The 18,684-nt window shown below is 53.5% G+C and overlaps 7 protein-coding genes and 1 non-coding gene across 8 annotated transcripts; 3 read left to right on the top strand and 5 right to left on the bottom strand.

Annotated features, from left to right (window-relative positions):
* Positions 1–508: 508 nt before the first annotated feature.
* P153DRAFT_255455 (cytochrome b5) lies at positions 509–1,380 on the top strand (the record flags this gene model as incomplete). The annotated part of the gene is made up of 2 exons (XM_033662770.1): positions 509–733; positions 847–1,380. Coding segments are annotated over 2 exons (759 nt in total), but the record flags the coding sequence as incomplete, so codon positions are not given.
* A 383-nt stretch (positions 1,381–1,763) lies between these two features.
* Positions 1,764–2,538, bottom strand: P153DRAFT_370640 (putative 40S ribosomal protein S25). The gene is made up of 4 exons (XM_033669086.1): positions 2,516–2,538; positions 2,402–2,456; positions 2,037–2,246; positions 1,764–1,963 (listed from the first exon to the last, which is right to left on the bottom strand). The coding sequence occupies exons 1-4, from the start codon at positions 2,516–2,518 to the stop codon at positions 1,938–1,940; spliced, it is 294 nt and encodes a 97-aa protein (XP_033519119.1). The 5' UTR covers positions 2,519–2,538; the 3' UTR covers positions 1,764–1,937.
* A 1,208-nt stretch (positions 2,539–3,746) lies between these two features.
* On the bottom strand, positions 3,747–6,389 carry P153DRAFT_126130 (uncharacterized protein). The gene is made up of 3 exons (XM_033662012.1): positions 4,415–6,389; positions 4,035–4,366; positions 3,747–3,980 (listed from the first exon to the last, which is right to left on the bottom strand). Exons 1-3 carry the CDS (start codon positions 6,243–6,245, stop codon positions 3,933–3,935), a joined length of 2,211 nt encoding a protein of 736 aa, XP_033519118.1. The 5' UTR covers positions 6,246–6,389; the 3' UTR covers positions 3,747–3,932.
* Positions 6,390–6,539: 150 nt separating this feature from the next.
* P153DRAFT_390194 (uncharacterized protein) lies at positions 6,540–7,572 on the top strand (the record flags this gene model as incomplete). The annotated part of the gene is made up of 2 exons (XM_033670903.1): positions 6,540–6,779; positions 6,841–7,572. 2 exons carry the CDS (start codon positions 6,540–6,542, stop codon positions 7,570–7,572), a joined length of 972 nt encoding a protein of 323 aa, XP_033519117.1.
* Positions 7,573–10,549: 2,977 nt separating this feature from the next.
* On the bottom strand, positions 10,550–10,634 carry P153DRAFT_t114. The gene has a single exon. It is a non-coding gene; the product is annotated as a tRNA-Arg (tRNA).
* Positions 10,635–10,798: 164 nt separating this feature from the next.
* Positions 10,799–12,009, top strand: P153DRAFT_411043 (uncharacterized protein). Its single transcript, XM_033672081.1, has one exon. It carries the CDS (start codon positions 10,973–10,975, stop codon positions 11,576–11,578), a length of 606 nt encoding a protein of 201 aa, XP_033519116.1. The 5' UTR covers positions 10,799–10,972; the 3' UTR covers positions 11,579–12,009.
* Positions 12,010–12,797: 788 nt separating this feature from the next.
* Positions 12,798–15,473, bottom strand: P153DRAFT_326088 (MFS general substrate transporter). Its single transcript, XM_033665287.1, has 8 exons — positions 14,977–15,473; positions 14,682–14,917; positions 14,585–14,624; positions 14,510–14,534; positions 14,110–14,455; positions 13,726–14,056; positions 13,635–13,649; positions 12,798–13,575 (listed from the first exon to the last, which is right to left on the bottom strand). The coding sequence occupies exons 1-8, from the start codon at positions 15,110–15,112 to the stop codon at positions 12,878–12,880; spliced, it is 1,827 nt and encodes a 608-aa protein (XP_033519115.1). The 5' UTR covers positions 15,113–15,473; the 3' UTR covers positions 12,798–12,877.
* A 158-nt stretch (positions 15,474–15,631) lies between these two features.
* P153DRAFT_370637 (protein translocation protein SEC63) lies at positions 15,632–18,526 on the bottom strand. The gene is made up of 6 exons (XM_033669085.1): positions 18,301–18,526; positions 18,168–18,252; positions 17,889–18,115; positions 17,161–17,833; positions 16,212–17,111; positions 15,632–16,147 (listed from the first exon to the last, which is right to left on the bottom strand). Exons 1-6 carry the CDS (start codon positions 18,331–18,333, stop codon positions 15,996–15,998), a joined length of 2,070 nt encoding a protein of 689 aa, XP_033519114.1. The 5' UTR covers positions 18,334–18,526; the 3' UTR covers positions 15,632–15,995.
* Between the last annotated feature and the right edge of the window lie 158 nt (positions 18,527–18,684).

Below are 18,684 nucleotides of genomic sequence, written 5' to 3'. Positions count from 1 at the left end.
GGGAAGGGAAACACGTTCCGCATACACAATAACCACACGTCCAGATTCGCAAGAGCAATGCATATTTGCAGTACCTATCTATCCCGCTGATCATTGCTGTGCAAAGACTCCAGCTAGTGCCCATGGCTTCACTCGCACCCAATCAAGGAAGAAGGCGTACTGCACCGTAGCCCAACCTCAATCTATCTGAACGTCTATTATGCGTTGTGGACAGATATCGAGACTCGTCCTCCCAATACGGTCTGAACGTCTGGCCCACAATCTGAATGAGGAAAAGTACCATTACCATTTACACACACAGTAGTTGTACCTAGTTCGAGCCTAAACTCCCCTCAGTGAGCGAGTGCAGATCCCCAACCAGCCAGCCTCGGCAGCCAGCAAGCCCCAACACCATAACACCTTCCAACCCTCCACCTCAACTTTTGAGCTTGCAACCCAAGCAACTCCCCCTCTCTCAGCAATGGAAGCCCGCAACCGCCGCCCCGAGCCCTCCGCGCCCGCGCCCGCACCCACAACACCCCTAGCACAAGACAAGCAAGAGCTCGCCGCAGCCGTAAAGCAGAAAGCCACCCACGATGCATCGACGGGCCTCTCAGTCCTAGACGTGCTGCGCATCGCAGGCGGGATCCTACTGCTGAGCAGCGGGCTAAGCTACCTGAGCACGAGCGGGACGAGCATGACGTGGGGGTATAATCCGTGGTGGACGCGGGCGCGCGAGTGGAAGGCGTTGATGGTACGTATACACATACACATACAAATCCAAATCCAATGTATACCCAATTCCCCGGACGGACAAACACCCCCCTCCCCACAAGCCAATTGCCTTGCTAATTATCCAATGCATAGAACCCACCCCTCCACCTCACAGACGCCGACCTCGCAAAATACGACGGCACCAACCCAACCCTCCCCATCTACCTCGCCCTAAACGGCACAATCTACGACGTATCCGCCGGCCGCAGCACCTACGGTCCGGGGGGGTCGTACCACTTCTTCGCGGGGCGCGACTCCGCGCGCGCCTTCCTAACAGGTTGTTTCGCGACCGACATCACGCCGGACCTGCGAGGCGTGGAGGAAATGTTTATCCCTGTTGATCCGGAGACGAAGCCCGATGCTGCGCCTGAGGTGCTGGAGAAGGCTAGTAAAAGGCGCGTGTTGAGTAGTGGTGAGTTGAAGAATCGGAGGGCGGTGGAGATGCGCAGGGCGAGGCAGTTGGCGCGGGATGGGCTGGAGAATTGGCATAGACTGTTTAGGGGGGATAAGGGGAAGCCGTATTTTAAGGTGGGGGAGGTGGTTAGGGAGGAGGGGTGGGCGGATAAGTCGGTGCCGATGGGGTTGTGTGAACAGGCGGAGAAGGGGAGGCCGGTGAGGAAGTATGATGAGTAGGGGTGGGTGGGTTGTGGTTTCAATATGGTAGGTCGATTAAGAGTATGTGAATTACATATCTGATTGTTTTGAGAATGTAACGCTGCTGCTGCTGTTGTGCCGACGAATGTCATGTCGTGGATACATGCATCCCACGAGATGGACGATAGACTTGTATCTACGGTTCGAAGTACACATATTGATGCACTCTCCCGTGTGTCGAGTTCGACGAGTCATGCCAGTCCTCAGCTTCAAACCTCACTCGAGCACACGGCTGGACCGACCAAACAGATCTACAAATGCCCAAACACAAGTCATGTTCACACAAGCACAAACAGGCAAAATGTGGTTCGGGAATCTTGTTCATTCAGTACATAACCGACACCGACCCTGGAACCCGGAGCTATACCTGGGCCCATCCCCTCCACTCATGTCCGCTATGAAGCATGCCCAATATATGTGACCCATCCATCTCGTGAAGACGCCGATCGGTAACTGGGAAAGAGGAATTGTCGTTGAAAAGGTTGAAAAGAGCGCACCCGAGTCCTGCATCCATCGTTATGGCGAGCCGCTTATTCTGTTGCGCCGACTGCTCGTGCTGTTGCGAGTTAGCCCCTGTTGCTAAAAAAACCTTTCTGCTGTTCGTCGAGTGGAATTGTGGGGAGACATACTGTAGATGCACAACTTGGAGTGACCGACAACCTTCTTGATCTGGCCGTTTGCCTCGAGATCGGCGAGGGCTTTCCGTGCGACCGAGCCGTTGATCTTGAGACGATCGACAAGGGTGGCAACGGTGATCAGGCGGTAGGACTGGACATCCTTCTGGAGCTTGTCGTTGACCGCCTTGTCGAGAACGACGGCGTGCTGGGCCTTGTCCTTGACTGTGAGGCTGTTAGTGACGATTCTGGCGGACGTGTTTCGAGCGTGTGTGGGCTCTTCGCCGACGGACAAGACGACGATGCGATCGTTTCCGCGCGTTTTGACGATGGTGTAGGAGATGCTGGAGGTGCTGGAGGTGTGCTGCCGTCTCACGTACCCTTGCCCTTGGACCACTTCTTCTTCTGCTTCTTGCCTCCAGTTGCTGCAGGTGCCTGTGGAATTATCAGCGGCCGCTCAGCCACGACTTGGCCGTTACGGCGACTCGACGTACCATTTTGTCGGATGTGGTGTTGTGCGGAGGAGAGTCCTTGTCGTCAGCGTAAGTCGTAAATTCGAAGGCGAGTGGTGCGGAGTCGCCAAGCTGACTAACGCCCCAAGCGAGTTGCGGATCCCACGTGATGTGCGTGTGCGACTGCAGCTGCGACTGCGACTTGCTTCACCTCCATAAACGCCCCAGGTCCAGACAATCTAGACCTATGTTTAACAAACCCCTAGATTCATGCATGATACCCATATCATACACAATTGCCGATTGTTGTCGCCGACTGCATCGTGCAATACTTGCCTATTGAGGCGTGCATGCTGCTTCCCATTCGGGCGCCATCCACCCACGCGATTGCGAAGAGCATGACCATGTGCTCCTTTTGTGCTCGGGAATCGACGTCGGGAATCGGCCCCAAAAGCCTCACTTCGATATATCGGAAGATTTAGCGCCCCTGCCTCCTCCCTGACTGGTGCGACTTAATGCGAGAAGCGCAATCGTGACGTGCTGGATGAGGAAGGTGTCATATGCATGTTCGCAGGTCGATGATATTTAAAGATAATTTTGATGAATCAGAGTATTGAACATCTCCGTGCGTAGCTTGCTCATGCGTGGGTAGGCTTGGGATCGACGTTTGTGAGAAGCAGGGTCGGTTGTTTGGTCCTGCGTTTGTCAACACACCCTGATCATTGTTTACGCAACGATATGGGATGGGCTCAAAATAGTTGTGCATATGTTCTGGTAATGATTGGTCTATCCCAAATTAACCAAGATCATGCTCTTTGCGTCAAACAAAGACGTTTTTTTGTATATCAAACTTGGTGACCAATATCAGCACATCACGCACGCCATTAAGGAATACCAAAACACTCTTTCCATGCCGAGAAGACACCTTGATCCATTTCCAATTACGCAGACAGCTAATCGCGCACACTTCCACACCAAGGGGCCTCGGAAAGCCAGCCAAGTACCATCCTCGACGCATTCTTCGCATGTCTTTTCTATACGACAATTAACAAGGGCGCGCAAAGATACAAATGACCACTTAAGATAGAGATGAGGAGATTGGAAATGAGAGACAGTCGCCGCACCGGAACAACATGACAGACAAAGAGAAAGAGAATAAAGAAAGATCCGATCAAAGGAAGGCCAAGGAAACAGTCAACTTGAGCTAGAGATCAAAACCCTCGGCTAGTCACTTTCCTGCAGATATCACTTCGCGCTCCTGTTTGACCACCACACGCGAAGCAGTTTTCTACTTGATTGCAAATGCTCGCTAAAACAGAAGAGACAAGTCAATCCGTAACCAGACAAGGAAGTAGAGTAAGAGACCAACTCGTAAATGCTATACTGCTTCCAATCGCCCAAGTGCTAAGTTGGAAGATATTCGCCAAGACGCCATGTCCAAATGATGGATGCATAATCATTAGAAGAAATGGGTGTGTGGTTTAGACTGCTCGTGTACTTCCATCTCCTGCAAAAACGATTAGCAGACGCACTTTGTCAGACGATTGCAGGCACTACATACCATCTTGAAGGAATTGACTTCTTCCCTAATCTGCTGTGCCAGCATGGGCGTGAGTCTGTTGCACGTAGCAATGTCTCCCCGACGGTCGTAGTCTGAAGGAGACCAGGCGTCATGGAATTGGATGCGAGGGCTGAAGCTGATGTTCCTCCCCACTTGAGGAGTAGTCGGGAGACTCCTCGTGCTGCCGTTTGGAATACGCGGTGGTTTCGCAAAGTAGTCGTCGTTCCGTCTCTTGTCGTTGGTCGGTGTACCGGATGTCGAATGTCCGTAGACTTGACCTACATCCACAGGTCGGAGGACGGGTGAGCCAGAATCTGAGCTCGTGTTGTTGCCTGCTTTTTGTGAGAAAGAGGTTCCAATATAACATGCAAGAGACTTACGCTTCAAAATGCCTTTCTTCATGGAAGAGAGGACCTCAGCCCGTTCGCGATCATTGCCAACGATGCTCTTCCTTGAGCCAGTTTCACCTGATGCATTTGAAGGGTTCACAATCTCAGCCATCTGCCCGGCATCGATCGAGTTGCGCTCCAACCTAGGATAACCGGTCCCACCGCGGACCTGGTCGTGAGGGTCTGCGTTTATGTTCACTTTCTGCCTCTCTGCCTCGACAGTGACCATTGAGATTCGGCCGACGCTCGGCCTGTTGACAGGTCCATCAGCGGCTGGAACTCCAATGACTGACTTGGGCCTAAACAATCCCTTGATTGACTTGCTACCTTTTTTCATGCCACTTCCCATCTTTCGGAGCATGATCGAGGCAGATGATGCAGCCGACTGAATGGATATGTTATCAGTGGAGCCGACGCCGCCTTGCCCGGAATAGATTCCAGCACCGATACCTGCTGCCTCTTGCTTGGCAATGATTGCAGCCTGTTCCGGATCTTCCTCGGGTTCCATTCTGTCCTTCCTCAACTTTGCACGTTCCGCAGAGATGTTGTTCTCTGCCGAGGCACGTCGAAGTTCAGCAGCGCTGCCAAAGGAGAAAGCTCGGCGGAGACGTGACTTCATGCCCTTGTCTTTGTCGTTCACTGCAGTTAAATGTTTGACAGCGGCACTGGAGGGCGCTGATGCCTTCGCAGGGCCGGGTGCCTCGTTTGACACCGGATGTGACAGAGGGGATGGAGCATGGCGTCGGGCGGCTTCAATTCCTTTCGAAGCAACGCTGTCACCAGCGCCAGGGGCAGAGGCCCGCTGAGCGCCTGTGTTGCTCGCCTGGGGTCTTGTGGAGGTGTTGGACGAGACACTGCTCCCACTGTTTTGTCTTTGATGGCCACGGCTTGACGTCGGGCGGCTTCCCTGTCGTCCTGCACTCGAGCCAGGTCCCACTGTACTTGACGAGGTAGTCGAGCCTTGACTCGGAGGTACCACAGGACCAGACGCCGCCATGTTGATTGCGACACCATTGGCGTCTAATCCATTGAAACTGCGTCGCCTGTATCTCTTGGCGGCATCCATGCTGCGTGCGAGCTGTGAGTCGTCTGCGCTGCTCGCCCGATTGTGTCCAGGCCTGCTAGGCGCTGACAGATCGGAGTCATCCGGAGAAGTGGAGGCTGCTTGGGACAGCCCAGATGGGGGTAACGCAACAGGAGTAGACCGCTGCGTTGGGGTCGTGGGGGAAGTAGCCGTGGGAACACTGCTGGACGAGTCGGTTCTCCCAGCACCACGCCTGTAACGCCCGGGCGAGGGCTTGACAGGGGCCTCGCCCAGAGAGAGCGAGAGGTCGGGGGTCGCCGAGGATGTCATAAACGAGGCTGAAAAGGGTTCAGGCTGTTTCTTGACATCGCCGTCATCTTTTGTAGCGCGCGAGGGGCCAGCCATGGAGCGACTAGATGAGCCCGACGTCGAGACGGTCGAGTCGGATGAGGAGGAGGGATGGGAGGGATGCCCCTTGCGAGCCTGGTTGTTCTGGGTGGGCGGCGGCTGGTGCGGTTGTTGCTGCAGGCCCTGGGGGAGCGGCGCTGACACGGACCTGCCCTCTTGTCGCAGCTGGGGCGTGCTGGAGAAGGCATACGGCGCTATCGGCGTCGAGGTGCCTCTGTAGCCTGTCCCCCCAGAGTGGCTGTTGTACATCTGGTTGCGCGGCGGCTGCGTCGATCGCTGCTGCTGCTGCTGGTGTGGCTGGCCCGGCGCGTTCTGATAGGCATCTGGCGGCGAGTACGGCATGGTAATGGAGGCGGACGTCTGAAGAATCGGCGCGAGTACCTGGGCCATCGGTGCCTTTCACAGCCAGGCGTTGGAGTGCGGCGCCGGGGCGGGCGGGTGAAGGGCGCGGGCGTGGTCGTGCAAAGGCTGAGATCTGGGGGCGGCCACATTGTTAGCGACAGTTGGACGAGGGCAAGCGAGACGCGAGACGAGATGGGCAGCGAGGACGAGGCTCGGGCGCGCGGTGCAGGCGGCGGCATTGACGACATACCCGAGTGCTGGACGGGCGGGACGGCGACGGGCTATTAAGAGAGCAGTACCTGCGTGGGCCAAAGACGCGGAAAGTATTAAACAGAGAATGGAATGGGCCGCCGTGGCCGGGGCGCGGGAGAGGCGGTCGTGGAGCGGCGGAGATGGCAGCGTGTACCAGGCCTCCCAACAGACCTTCAAGCCTGCATTGGACGGCTGTCGAGTGAGGACCGTCTGGCGCTGCGAACGGCGAGCTTCTTTCGACAAAAAGCAGAAAGGAAAAGAATAGGGAGGGTGAGGGCGGCGGCGCAGCGGGTGAAGACGACTGAGGTTGTTCTGCACCGAAAGAAGGGGGTGCGCTAGCCCGCGTCTGTGCTCGCTGCTATTCCAATAACTTCCTCACGCCAGACACCAGCACCACAGTACCGTGATAGACGTTGGGGCTGGGGCGCGTTGGGCGTGCAATTGCGCCGCTGTGTGCAAGAGTGCCAGTGTGCATTCGCCGCTGGCCCAGCTGGACAGCGTGCCCGGCCTGGCCAGAGAATACGTCGCCGGTCCAGCAGCAGCGTCCAACGATGCAGCGAGCCTGTCCTGTCCATCCCATCGGTGGCTTGTGCCAGGCCCTCTGCCTCGCATCTGTGCATCCATCTGTGCACCTGTGCAGCTCTCTCCTGGGGCCCGGTCTGGAGAACCATGGCGGCTCGCCCATGGTGATTCACGCCATTCACGCCATTCGCACCCATCGCATTCTGCTGCCCTCTGGCCCACGCCTGGGCAGACCGTGCTAGGCAGCGCGATGGAGCTCCCTGCAGCGCTGCAGCTCGACATTGCAGCAGCCCGGCCTCTAGTTCCTGGCTACCCATCACCTAGCCGCCTTTGTGCCATGCGGGGGTTCTGCCATGCACAGCAACAAAGCACAACAGAAGTTTATGCTCGCCCTCACCGCCCGGACAAGTCCGCTCTGATGTTTCCGCGCAGCCACCCAGCTGCTGCCGCGACGCAATCGCCTGCAATCTTGCCCTCGACGTGCAATCTGCCCTCCCACCCACATTTGTGCGCAACAGTGGGCAAGGCGGCACCAGCTCGCAGTGCTGTGCCACCCGCTGCTACCCAGTCGACGCCAATCCGAACTCGATCCTGCACCTAAACACTTGCGAATCCCATCACTGACGTTGCAGACGGCCGCCAGCCGCGAGTCGTGCGCCGACGGGGCACTCTCTGCGGCTGATCGTTTGCAGCAGTTGCTGAAACGTAAACCTCACCTAGCGAACGAGCCGTAGCCCAAGACTCCGACTAGGATGGCGTTACGGGCGTGCATGCGATAAGGTTACTGTCCCTACCTATGGCCTTGCTTGCCATCCTGCTCACCGACATGTCTGTACCCCGCTCACGCAAGCCTTCCGCTCATCACTTTTCCACACACGATAGGCAACCCGTCTTGCGGCCTCGACTTCCGATTTCGCCGCATGCACTACATTACCGCCTCTTTTCAGGGTCCGCGGCAACACCGACATTCCTGCACACTCAGCATCAAAAATCAACCACCCTGGCAAGGGTAACCATGATCCAACCAAGCCCTGGGGAAGTCACGGGAGTGCTGATGAGATGAGATCGGTTTGATCTGCTGTTGCCGTGCAAAGCATCATTTCCTCAGATTGCCAGGACGCTTGCTAACGGGCCGGTGCCAGACCTTGCCGGTACGTTTTTCCTTTGCTCGGACACTAACAGGTAGATACATATAAATCTTCACTGGCACCAGCCATCCCGAAGCTATTCATCTGTCAGTGACCCACCACTACGCGTATGCCCCACTCCCCGAGTGCTGTGGCATGACGCGACTGTTTGTACGCTATTTTGAGAAGCTACGACCCTAGCATCCAATCAGCAATGATGGGCAAAAATAATCCACATCTGCCTCCCGCTTTCGGTCGTATTTCACCTTCATCTCCTACCGTCTTTGTCCACGACATCTGATGGAGCTCAGCGTGCGCTCCACATCCCAGCAGCTTTTATTGTCACGCGTCGTCATCACAAACCACCAATGGGTTTTAGAGCCCCGCTCACTTGGTACCAATGGCGAATGAGTTTTCGTAAACACAAGTCGGAAGAACCTTTTACCACGAACCGCCCATGTGGAACGCTTTCATGACAAACTCGACAGACTTGATCATGTTCCTGTAGTCAAATGGTCATGTCGTAACATACCAAACAGTCCAACTCAACCATTTCACAAGAACATCAACACCACTCCCAGCACATGCACAACCGACCAGGAAAAGCATAGACATGCACCCAAAACATTCTATTCAGTGACAGACCTTCGTTACCACAACCCAGCAAATATGCTCCTTAGGACATAACACAAGAACAGAGAGGATACTGCGGTACCTTTTGTAAGTAGACAAATGTTTCGTCGTTTCTCCAGACCGCCAATATCATTCCTCCCGTACCGCAATGAGTTCTGTACCGAAGCAGCGGTAACGTGTCACTGCCGATGCTTTAAAGTAGCACATCTTTCTCTTTAGCATCAATGGGCGGTGTCAAGAAACAGTGCTCGAATGGCGAGACTACGATGTTGAGATGGTACTTGCGGTTGCTTCATCTCTAGCCTCGAGACAATCATCTCGACCAAGTGAGCCACGCCAATGCAAGAATGGTGTTGCGTAGCAAGACTTGATTGTTAGAGCAAACCCTGCTCGTACATGATTCCGTTCTTTCTTACCGTGTACTCTCCGGAGTCTCCGGTGTTTGCACAACAGCTCTCAAGTTTGCCTTGAAACTGGTCTCTATCTCGATCAACCTTGCTGAACACTGCACGCAGAAAGGTTTTCATGAACACCAACGAATCAGGACTCTTCGGCAATACACCCGTCCCCAACTGTTCCTCGCATCAGTCTAGAAAACGCCTGGATCCGGCCAGGCCCGCATCACAAAAGACTCTGTATCTTGTTGGTTCGACGTTGTACGAAGCTTGCGACGACTTTTTTTGTTTTAACTAGTTGGACCAATCAAACACAGAAACGGTTGGAGAAATTGCGGCTCTAATTGCTCGTTTGATCGACGATTCCCGTTCAACAGCCGCTACCCGCGGAATTTCCTGGGGTGCTACAGCTCAGCGCCATGGACTCGGGACGGCGTTTCTCACCACTTTCCCGCCCTTTGCGGTTGACGACAGCCCCTGATCCTCATTGGCCCCGGCTTGCCTCTCAGACCGTCCCAACAGCTCATCAAAAAGCATGCACATGTGCAGCTACCCAAAACCTGCCCAAATCCGGATCCCATCCCACAGACCAGGACTGGACAAACCTTAACAATCAGCGTGACGTCACCGCCACAAACTATACGTAACTTGGACAAAGCCGTTGAGGGATCTGAGCTGAAACAAGGTCACGACGACCCCACTTCGTGCTTGCGGGAGTCGCCTTCCTGGTACGACGGTTTCAAGCCCGCGGTACACGATCGTCGACATGTCGAGTCGTAATTTCCACACAGGGTCGGTCGCCCGTTGGGTCAACGGCTGCTATGATGCATGTCACTGGGAGGTACCCGCGTGCTTGCTCTTGTCTCTAATTGGCAGTACCTCATCTCTCCACAGCTATGCTGTCATGCGTTCATACCAAGTGTGCGGATCAGAGTGAAGTGGGCAATATGCGGATTGTAATCGTCATTGAGATGGGAACGGGAAATTGCATGGGTACTGTAATCTGCCTCTCCCGTTTACATGGCTAGCAGGCTGATGTTGTGCTCTCCTCGTTGTGCATTCTATGGGAATATTGCACCGCCACTTAGGAGCACTTGTGCTGTGCCTATCTTGGCTTCTTTGAGTAATCTCATTTGGTGTCTGAGATGATATATGAAAGGTACTATATTGCCATTGTATTCTTAACTGTAGTTAGGTCAAAGTGATAACTATACATGTCACTTGTAACACTCGTATCCGGATAACAGCTGCCTAAAAAAGAAGTAGGCAAGCGGGCATATATTAGGCAAAAACACAACAACACTACTTTAAACCAATTGTCTGAGTGAACAAAATGGAGACCACCTCTCCTATCTCACAAAGTAGCGATCTGTGGGCTCCTACAAAGTCATGAGACTCGAGGAAGCACCAACGCGCAAAAAAACGACCCCTGCAGGGCTCGAACCTACAACCTTTGGCGACTTTCAGATGAACCGAAAACCAACGCGCTACCATTGCGCCAAAGGGCCTTGTCTATTCCTTGAAGGAACTTGATGAGGAGGATGCAAAAATTGTAGGATATATTGCGTGTATTCAGAAGTAGGCGATACATCAGCCGTACCGCGATCTGTGCGAGTGGGCAGATCACGCCAAGCTGACTATCAACCATTCAACACGCTACAAACCCACCTCTCTCCAGACGCCCAAACAGTCACCCGATCCATTTCCAATGTCCTCCACAGCCCAACATCCCCACTATCAAACCTCCCTCGAAATGCTCCCTTTCCCCCAACCAACATCTCCATACACATACATATAGCCAGCCCGCCCACACCAATCCCATATCCCACCTAACCCCCCAAAAACCATGGCAAATTACAACCAGCAATTCCACGCCACCTACACCCCCTGCACGCCCCAATCCAACTACCACGACCTAGCCTGCAACCACCGCGTGCACGTCGACCACAACTTCGGCTGCGGCAGCAACTGCCGCGTCGCCGTGCCCGAGCAACCCTACGTGTGTCCCGAGTGCCTAGTCGCCGACGTGCGTTTGGACATGCAGCTCGACGATCTCAGTCTAGATGCTAGTAAGAAAGACGGGGGGGAAGGGGGGGATAGGCTGCGCGGCATCGTGGATGTGAATCTACAGAGACTGTTGGAGCGCGGGTACAGGGTTTGTAGGGGGGTGCCGAAATTGGATCCTGCGTTGCAGTTTTTTAATCAGTTTCTTGAGGAGGAGGGGTTGGGGGGTGTGGGGGAGAGGAGTGTAACGCCGAGGATTGCGGCGCCGAGGCAGAGGGTGTATAAGAGGCCTGGGAGGGGGGCGAGGGCGGGGCTCGAGAGGAGGGCTGAGGCGGCGGCGGCGACGGCGGCGCGGACGCAGAGGGCTGGGCTGGAGAGGGATGATGCGGCGACTGAGGCGGTGCGGGAGGCGCTGCAGGCTCTTGCTTTGGCGTCGAATACGGCTTGAGGGATTCCATGTCGGTTTGCGGACGGAGCACGATTTACCTTGCCTTGGAGGACGCCTACTTCCCTCTTTCTAAACGCCGTCGTCTTCGCCCTGTGTTGGTGGCCTTCCTAGATAAGACCAGCTGCTGCTTGATCTGGGCGGGATGTTCCCCATCCGCGACGCAGCCTGTGGAGAGAAGACGTCGAAGAGACGCAGAATTCTCGAAAGTCACCATCATCAAACCTCACCACGGATTGTATGCAGCATACTTTCTCGGAAGACCCCACTCGACTAACGCTCAGAGCGCCAAACGTACCGCAAAGATACGTGGAGGCCACTGAGCAATGGAACGATGATGGCCAACCTTAAGCGAACAGGCGATCCGACGATTATCACCTTTTCGAATATCCGCAGAGGATACTTGGAGTAGCTTGTTCCGCTCTCAAGAGCAATTTGTGCCATGCTACGGTTTCTCTCCGCGTTTGGTGGCACCGGATTGTTTGTCCTGGTAGTCATCTGATTGCTGCTACTTTTGTCTGGCTTCTCTTCCATGCTAGGAGGAGTCAGCTACGCTTTCGTAAGACTTTGGCGAGCAGGGGAGAGAGATCTAGCTCTGTTTCAGGCGCTATCTGCTCGCGACAACTTTTCTTGCGCGAGATGTTTCTCGGTGTGATGGGCACGGTTTTGACATGAGCGTCTCGATGATGCGTTTCGACAAGTTGGACCATGTTGGCCAACGAGTGCTGACGAATATGGGTAGCACGGCCAGATAGAGTGGATTGGGAGATAGGACCAGGTAGCTTCCTGTGGAGTTGGCGGCTACAAAAAAGGAGTGGAAGTTGTGGACAGTGGGAAAGAAATACTAAATGATGTGTGAACATATGTATTACTGGATAGACTCAACCACGGTTCACGACTCAAAGCCGAACCAAACTTCGATTAATAGCTGCCTGGGCTGTAGAACACGCGTCTGCATTGGTACATTTAGCAGCCAGTCGTCAAGAGACGGTTGATTAGCTCTCTGTTACTATTACTGTGTACTCTCACTGATGTTTACTGTGTGCAAAGGGGCTGGGTATCAGCTTCTACATTGAGTTACTATACTAGAGTCTTACTGTGTTGCGTCTATCTGCTTGCACAACAAGCATGAATGCTCTATAACACTAAAACAATAACCCCAAAATAATGATATGACTGGATAAGTACAATCCGCTGGAGGATTTGTCAAGAAAATCTATTCCTCTACATGACCATCTGCTAACCTAACAAATATATCCACAGCGCCAGGAATGCAAAATACATGTCGTTTCAAACAGGAGTTCAAACCTGTTCCTTCCCACCATCAGCCTGAACCATGCCTTGTAATCCCCCACTACTTCTCCCCTCTGCCTCCCTCTCCGCGTCCCTCTCCGCTTTCTCCTCCATCTTCTTCGCCCTAAGGTGCTGGCAAAACTTACTCTTCTCGCGCATTTTCCCACCCCACCTAAAAAACGCAAACGGCACCACACACAGCGCCAAACTAAAGAAACCCAGCAAACTAGTCGCCCACGCAACCCCAAGCGCTCTATACATAGGCCTCGCCGCAAACGGCAACACAGCCCCAAAGCTACTGCGCGACAACGACGCCGCCGCCATAGCACTCGCGGCGAAGATCTCATACGCATCGACGAGGTAATTCAGCAGCGCCATGAACAAACACAGATAGCCCATACCGAAGAGCACGCCAGCGAGGACAGGCACGATCCAGTGGATGTTCTCGCGCGCCGTCCAGCCGAGCCAGAAGGAGGAGATGACGAAGAAGGGACCCGCGATACATGCCAGTGGTAAGCGGCGCATTTCTTCGTTCTTGGCCCATGGCTTGTGGGCTTTTTGTGCGCGCCCTAGGATCGCGTCCCAGGTTAGGTAGATGCCGGCTGAGATGAGGGCGCCGAGGCCGATGGGCAGGAAGGCTAGGCCTTGCTCGCCGGCGTTGAAGTGGTAGATGCCTGTGAAGATTACGGGGTAGGATTGGAAGTAGACTGAGGGGATGTTAGTTTTACGGTTCTTGGATGGAAGGTGGGGGGTAAGGGGGATATACTGTAGAAGATGGCGTCTATGGAAATACTCGTTAGCTCACTGTATTTTCCCTCTCTGAGTAGATTGGTGGGATGCATGCGTGTGTGACTTACATGCATAGCTCAGATACAAACATGTGAACAAAACCAGCGGCTCGAAGCAAATCATGCGTAGTGGCCTAGTCAACACTACAGTGACAATGTGATTGAGATCGGTCTTCTCCAGTTCGATCGGCGCAACGATACTCTCATCCCCTGTCTCCTTGCGCAATCGTTGAGCTCTACGTTTAAGGATGGCCGGGCCATATGTCTCAGGGAACAAGAGAATCAGTGGCGATGACACGCCTGCAAAGATGGCCCCGATCCAAAAAGCCCAGCTCCACGACACAGTCGAGATGAAGCCCGAAACGGGAGGCCCAAGAATGGGACCGAATGTAGTTGCAGCCTGTTACGCGTCAGCCATAATCCGAACTTATTCAACGCATGATGAACACTCACCATGAAGATCGCCATGCTCCTGCCCCGGCTAATAGGATTATGATACACGTCTGCGCATATTCCTCCAACAACACTGATCGCACAGCTCCCCCCAATACCGGCAAACAGTCTGAAGACAACCAAGGCGGAGAAGTTGGGCGAGACAGCAGACGCGATGGAGAATACCGTGAAGAGCGCGTACGAGTAGATCATAGTGCCTTTGCGACCATAGGATTCGGACAGAGGACCCCATACCATGGGACCACAGACGTAGCCTACAAGGTATATGGAGGTCGGCAAGATGAGCTTGTACTCGTTGGTCTCGTTGAAGTGACGGGATATAGGGCCTGCTGCTCCTGCTGCGAGACTGTGTAGTGTCAGGACCGCGTACGAGATAATCATGTAGTTGAGGGGGACTAACCCAGAAGTCATGGTACTATTTATGACTAGATATTTGTTTAGTTTGTGTTTTCAATACTAATGTTGTAGTACTTACCACTTATGATTGCTACGAAGATGGCGTAGATCTTCTTCTTCTACGAGGTTGCTGTCAGTGAGGTGGTTTCATATGAAGCAGAAAGATCAAAGCTTACTCTGGGCCAATTGTTCGGGTTCTCAGGATCTCCATCTTCGAAACGAATGGTACGTCTCTTTGGTGGTATCCCATCCGTTGGACTGGGCACACCAGTTGGTGACCCTGTTCTCGACACGGAGGCAGGCGATTCCGTAACTATCTTTTCATTATCATCTTCGCGTCCCAAATCTGAATTGCTATCCCCATCTTTCCCAAGAGATTCAAATTGGGCCGCATGAGTGTTTTCTTCTCCGGCTGTAAACATGCGTCAGCGGTGCATATGTCACATTGGTTGAATGTTACAATAAACGTACAACGACCTCTCCGACTCTCCGAAGAAACACTATGAACAACCGCAACCGGCGAGGTAACAATCTTCTGGCCATCAGCCCCCAGCCGTTGTCGCTCCCGGGAATAACTCCTCTCTAAATCCGCGTCTGCAGACTCCATATTCCCCGCGTTTCGCTTGTCGGCGTTTGGGGGACTCGGCTCACGTCACAAACAAGAAGACTTTTGAAAACGGGAACTGAAGATGGAATGCAAGAGTGAGAGAGTTTAGAGGAACCTGGAAACCTCGTGTCTATATAGTTAGTTACATGCTTATCCGAGCCATCGTTGAAGCGGCGAACTGGTGCATGTCGAGCGTTACTCGCTTGGGCGGGGAATATGCAAACGCATGACGGTTGTCCATCGGTTATAACGCATAAATAGTGCGGTGTAGGGTGCAGGGCGCAGGCCCACTTATCGTCGGAAAAGCAGAGTGTTGGGATTTTGTCATTCGCTGGAGTTGTGTGGTGACTACTTGCGCATGTTGGGAACCATGGAAAGGTTGTGAACCAGAGTTGCTGATCGACGGAAAGCGGATGGTCCAGCAGCTTGGCAACTCTTACCCATGGTGAGCTTAAAATCTGTAAATATGTTATGATATATTGTTCGAGAGGGCACTTTTTACATGACGAATGCAGTGAGGCAGGTAGTCTTATTTGAAAATGGGAGTATTGAAACCTTACGTTATGGTAAACAAGAAAGGTAAGCCACATGCCAACGTATGCAGCAGCTTAAGCTTTGAAAAAGCAAGTGATTAAACGAATACCACACTTTCATTCGAGGACAGTCTTCTGAAGAACATGCACACGTATTCCATGTCCACTACTTTACCCTACCCTACCCAGTCACTCGCCTGGAGTCGTCTTGAAATCCCCGAACCCGCAAAAGAATACCACGGTGCTCAAAACGCCTGAAAATGCCGCACGCTGTCAGCCAGTCAATTGTACAGTCCCCGAGAACTCCATCCCCAAGCGTTGACACCTTCTCTATTTAGCGAGAAGCAAGTCTACTCATCATCCGAGTCGGTATCGGTATCCGTTTCGCTCTCAGACTCAACATCACCCTCGGTATCGCTTCCGTCACTGGAGTCGTCATGTTGTCTCCGCTTCTTGAGTGGCGCGTCTCCCTTGAGTGTGCGCATCTGACCTGCAATGGTATCTGTCACAAAGTTAGTTTTGTGGTTCATCTCAACAGTCATTCAAGAGATAGGGGAAAGACGTACCCTCGTCAGGTTCGCTGATCTCGCCATCCTCTTCCACCTCCTCCGCTTTGCTGGCATCCTCAACGACAAGTGTCACCTCCATCTTGGTGTCCATGCCGATGTAACTATCACAGATCATGTGCATGACAAAGGTGTAGCTGCCGGCTTGAGGCGGGGCACCAAACTGCATCTTGAGCGTCTGTACGTCGAACGTAGGGTTGCCACTCTCATCGAGGATTGGCTTGTCGAACGTCGAGAATGTAAAAGGCGGAACAGCGACACGACCCTGCTTGCTATCGGCCAGGAACACATGCCACCTAGGAGCATGGTCGCGAGCGTAGTATGGCGCATGTGCGAGGGGAGGCTGAATAGGCTTCTCGCCAGAGCGATCGTTCTTACGTCCAGTAAGGGCAGCAATATCTCCCTCCTCGGGGTCAATATCAAGAAGATCCTTCGGGTTGGCTTCCGGGATGTTGGTTGCGCCTGATGGGATGAATCGGCACTTGAGAACGAATTGTACCAAACTGCTTGGAGTGACAAAACGCTCTCCAACAACCTTGAAGAATGCCGCATCAACGTTAAGAACAGGAATACGCGAGGCTACCGACAGTGCTGTGCTGTATTGTTCTGGCGAGAGGAGTCCAGGTGCAACCACGCGTGACTTGCGTTGTTCTTCAGGAAGGTGCAAGAATTCTTGGACGGTCAAATGTGTTCTTGAGCGCTCTGCCTCGGCTGCGGTAGCTACTGCAGGTGTGAAATAAGGTAATTGTTCCAACGGAGAAGCGCCTGGTCGCAGGGCTTGAATGAGACTTTGTGAGGTGTGGTATGCAGCGAGGACAGCCTTGGTACTACCGTATGCCAGTGCGATCGCGGTGTATGCATCGTTTAGTCGGAGAGCAACAGGAGCAACCTCAAACTTTTCTAAAAGAACTGTTAATCAACGTTCATTTGAGGAATCTCTCATCCTTACCATCGTTCAAAGCGTCATCGTCAAGCTCAACTCGGCCAAGGTACGCCCACAACAATGTCAAGACCTTCCGCCTGCGGCTGTCTTCTTGGTCGTCCAACTTCTGGCGGTCCTTCTTGGTGAGTGTCTGCGAAACCAGCGAGTCGGAACTGTCAGACAGAACCTTCTGCTCCAATTTGGAGAGACCGCTTTCCGCTTTGTTGCCGGCCAGTACTTCATTAAACTCCTCTCCACTGCTCAAAGCACCGATGACCCCAGTCTCGCCCTGTTCGTTTTCATACTCGCGGAAGATTTTGCCGGCGCTTGCGATGAGAACCTTCTCCTTTGTCAACCTCTGGGTCCCGTACCACCATTTGCCAACCATATATGGCAGAAGGACACCGAGCGCGAGCGCGTAGATGAGTAAAACGTATTTCCCGGCTCCCTCAGTCACGATCCACTTGGGCAGCGCGATGCCGATGCTGAAACTCTGCTTGCCGTCTGGGTGGCCATACTGGACGTAGTTGTTGCGAATTTCCTCGTCGGTGAGGGCCTTGAATGCCTTGGTAACGTCTACCCAGTGGTCGTTGATCGATTGTATTGTGATGTTTTTCGCAGGGTCCTCACGGGCTTTGTCAGGATGCAGCAATAGGGAAAGCTTTCGGTAGTGCTTCTTGATCGCTTTCTCGTCCGCAGACTATGTGCCGGTTAGAACACGTTCTGAGCGCCAGATTTCGCAATGGTATACATACTCGTGAGACACCGAGCACCTCATATGGATCCCAGATCTTGGTTACAGACCGCGCCGTGACAATGATGAGGTAAACCATGAGAGCATTGAGCGCCCATCCAATCAGCATAAGAATCCCCCGCTTTATCCTCCTCTCGGCCCGCTTCTGCTTCTTTCGCTGTCCTTGGATGAGGTCGGCATGTTCGGGTGTGAAATCAGAGTCTATTCGTGTTCCGGTGTTCTCGAGCTCTGTCTGCATGTTAGGACGTGAAGCAACGTGTCACTGAACAGAGACGCGCACCTTTACTTGGCCGGAAGAAGGAGATCGTGGCGGGAACTGTGACTAGTGTTGTGACTGTGAGGATGAAGTAGGGGAAAAATTGGGCCTGCTCTTTGTCAGTGCATGTCCTCTACATGGGCGCGCGCAGACAAACCTCGCTATCGTAGTTGTAATCTGTCCCAGACATCTTGGGCAACAGTCCCTAAGGACGGCTTGGGTGATGGTGCAATGTAGAGAGCGACGTCAAAGAAATATACGTTTATTTGCAGCGACAGTGCATAGGTTGAGAAAGGGGCGCAGAATCTCAGACGTGTCGCATTGCTGAGTGAGGGCGGGCGAAGTCGCGAAAAGAAAGTCGTCGTTTCAATGACCCAGAGTTCCGACCACCGTGTTCCCTCCCGCCCGACAGGCTGTCAGCCACATCTTAGCGGATCACGTGCCTGCGCGCCTCTCATCTACGTCACCCGATCCCACGTTGACCCACGCTGCCAGACCATGTCAGTCTTGCACATGTTTGCTACAGAAGATACTTTGTATG

The sequence above is a fragment of the Dothidotthia symphoricarpi genome, assembly GCF_010015815.1.
Source record: "Dothidotthia symphoricarpi CBS 119687 unplaced genomic scaffold P153scaffold_22, whole genome shotgun sequence".
In the NCBI taxonomy this organism is placed as follows: domain Eukaryota; kingdom Fungi; phylum Ascomycota; class Dothideomycetes; order Pleosporales; family Dothidotthiaceae; genus Dothidotthia; species Dothidotthia symphoricarpi.
Note: the sequence above shows the minus strand (reverse complement) of the source record. Positions and strands in the feature narration are given on the sequence as shown.

Coding starts and splice junctions, on each gene's coding strand:
- P153DRAFT_411043 (XM_033672081.1), top strand. CDS start 10,973: ATGGCAAATTACAACCAGCAATTCCACGCCACCTACACCCCCTGCACG.
- P153DRAFT_326088 (XM_033665287.1), bottom strand. CDS start 15,112: ATGGAGTCTGCAGACGCGGATTTAGAGAGGAGTTATTCCCGGGAGCGA. Junction 14,918..14,976: donor GGAGAGTCGGAGAGGTCGTT/GTACGTTTATTG, acceptor GCATGTTTACAG/CCGGAGAAGAAAACACTCAT. Junction 14,456..14,509: donor AATAGTACCATGACTTCTGG/GTTAGTCCCCCT, acceptor GACACTACACAG/TCTCGCAGCAGGAGCAGCAG.
- P153DRAFT_126130 (XM_033662012.1), bottom strand. CDS start 6,245: ATGGCCCAGGTACTCGCGCCGATTCTTCAGACGTCCGCCTCCATTACC. Junction 4,367..4,414: donor GAAGAAAGGCATTTTGAAGC/GTAAGTCTCTTG, acceptor CACAAAAAGCAG/GCAACAACACGAGCTCAGAT. Junction 3,981..4,034: donor AAGTCAATTCCTTCAAGATG/GTATGTAGTGCC, acceptor TCGTTTTTGCAG/GAGATGGAAGTACACGAGCA.
- P153DRAFT_370640 (XM_033669086.1), bottom strand. Junction 2,247..2,401: donor GAAGTGGTCCAAGGGCAAGG/GTACGTGAGACG, acceptor ACAGCCTCACAG/TCAAGGACAAGGCCCAGCAC. Junction 1,964..2,036: donor CTCCAAGTTGTGCATCTACA/GTATGTCTCCCC, acceptor AACTCGCAACAG/CACGAGCAGTCGGCGCAACA.
- P153DRAFT_370637 (XM_033669085.1), bottom strand. CDS start 18,333: ATGTCTGGGACAGATTACAACTACGATAGCGAG. Junction 18,116..18,167: donor CTTCTTCCGGCCAAGTAAAG/GTGCGCGTCTCT, acceptor ACATGCAGACAG/AGCTCGAGAACACCGGAACA. Junction 17,834..17,888: donor AGGTGCTCGGTGTCTCACGA/GTATGTATACCA, acceptor ACCGGCACATAG/TCTGCGGACGAGAAAGCGAT.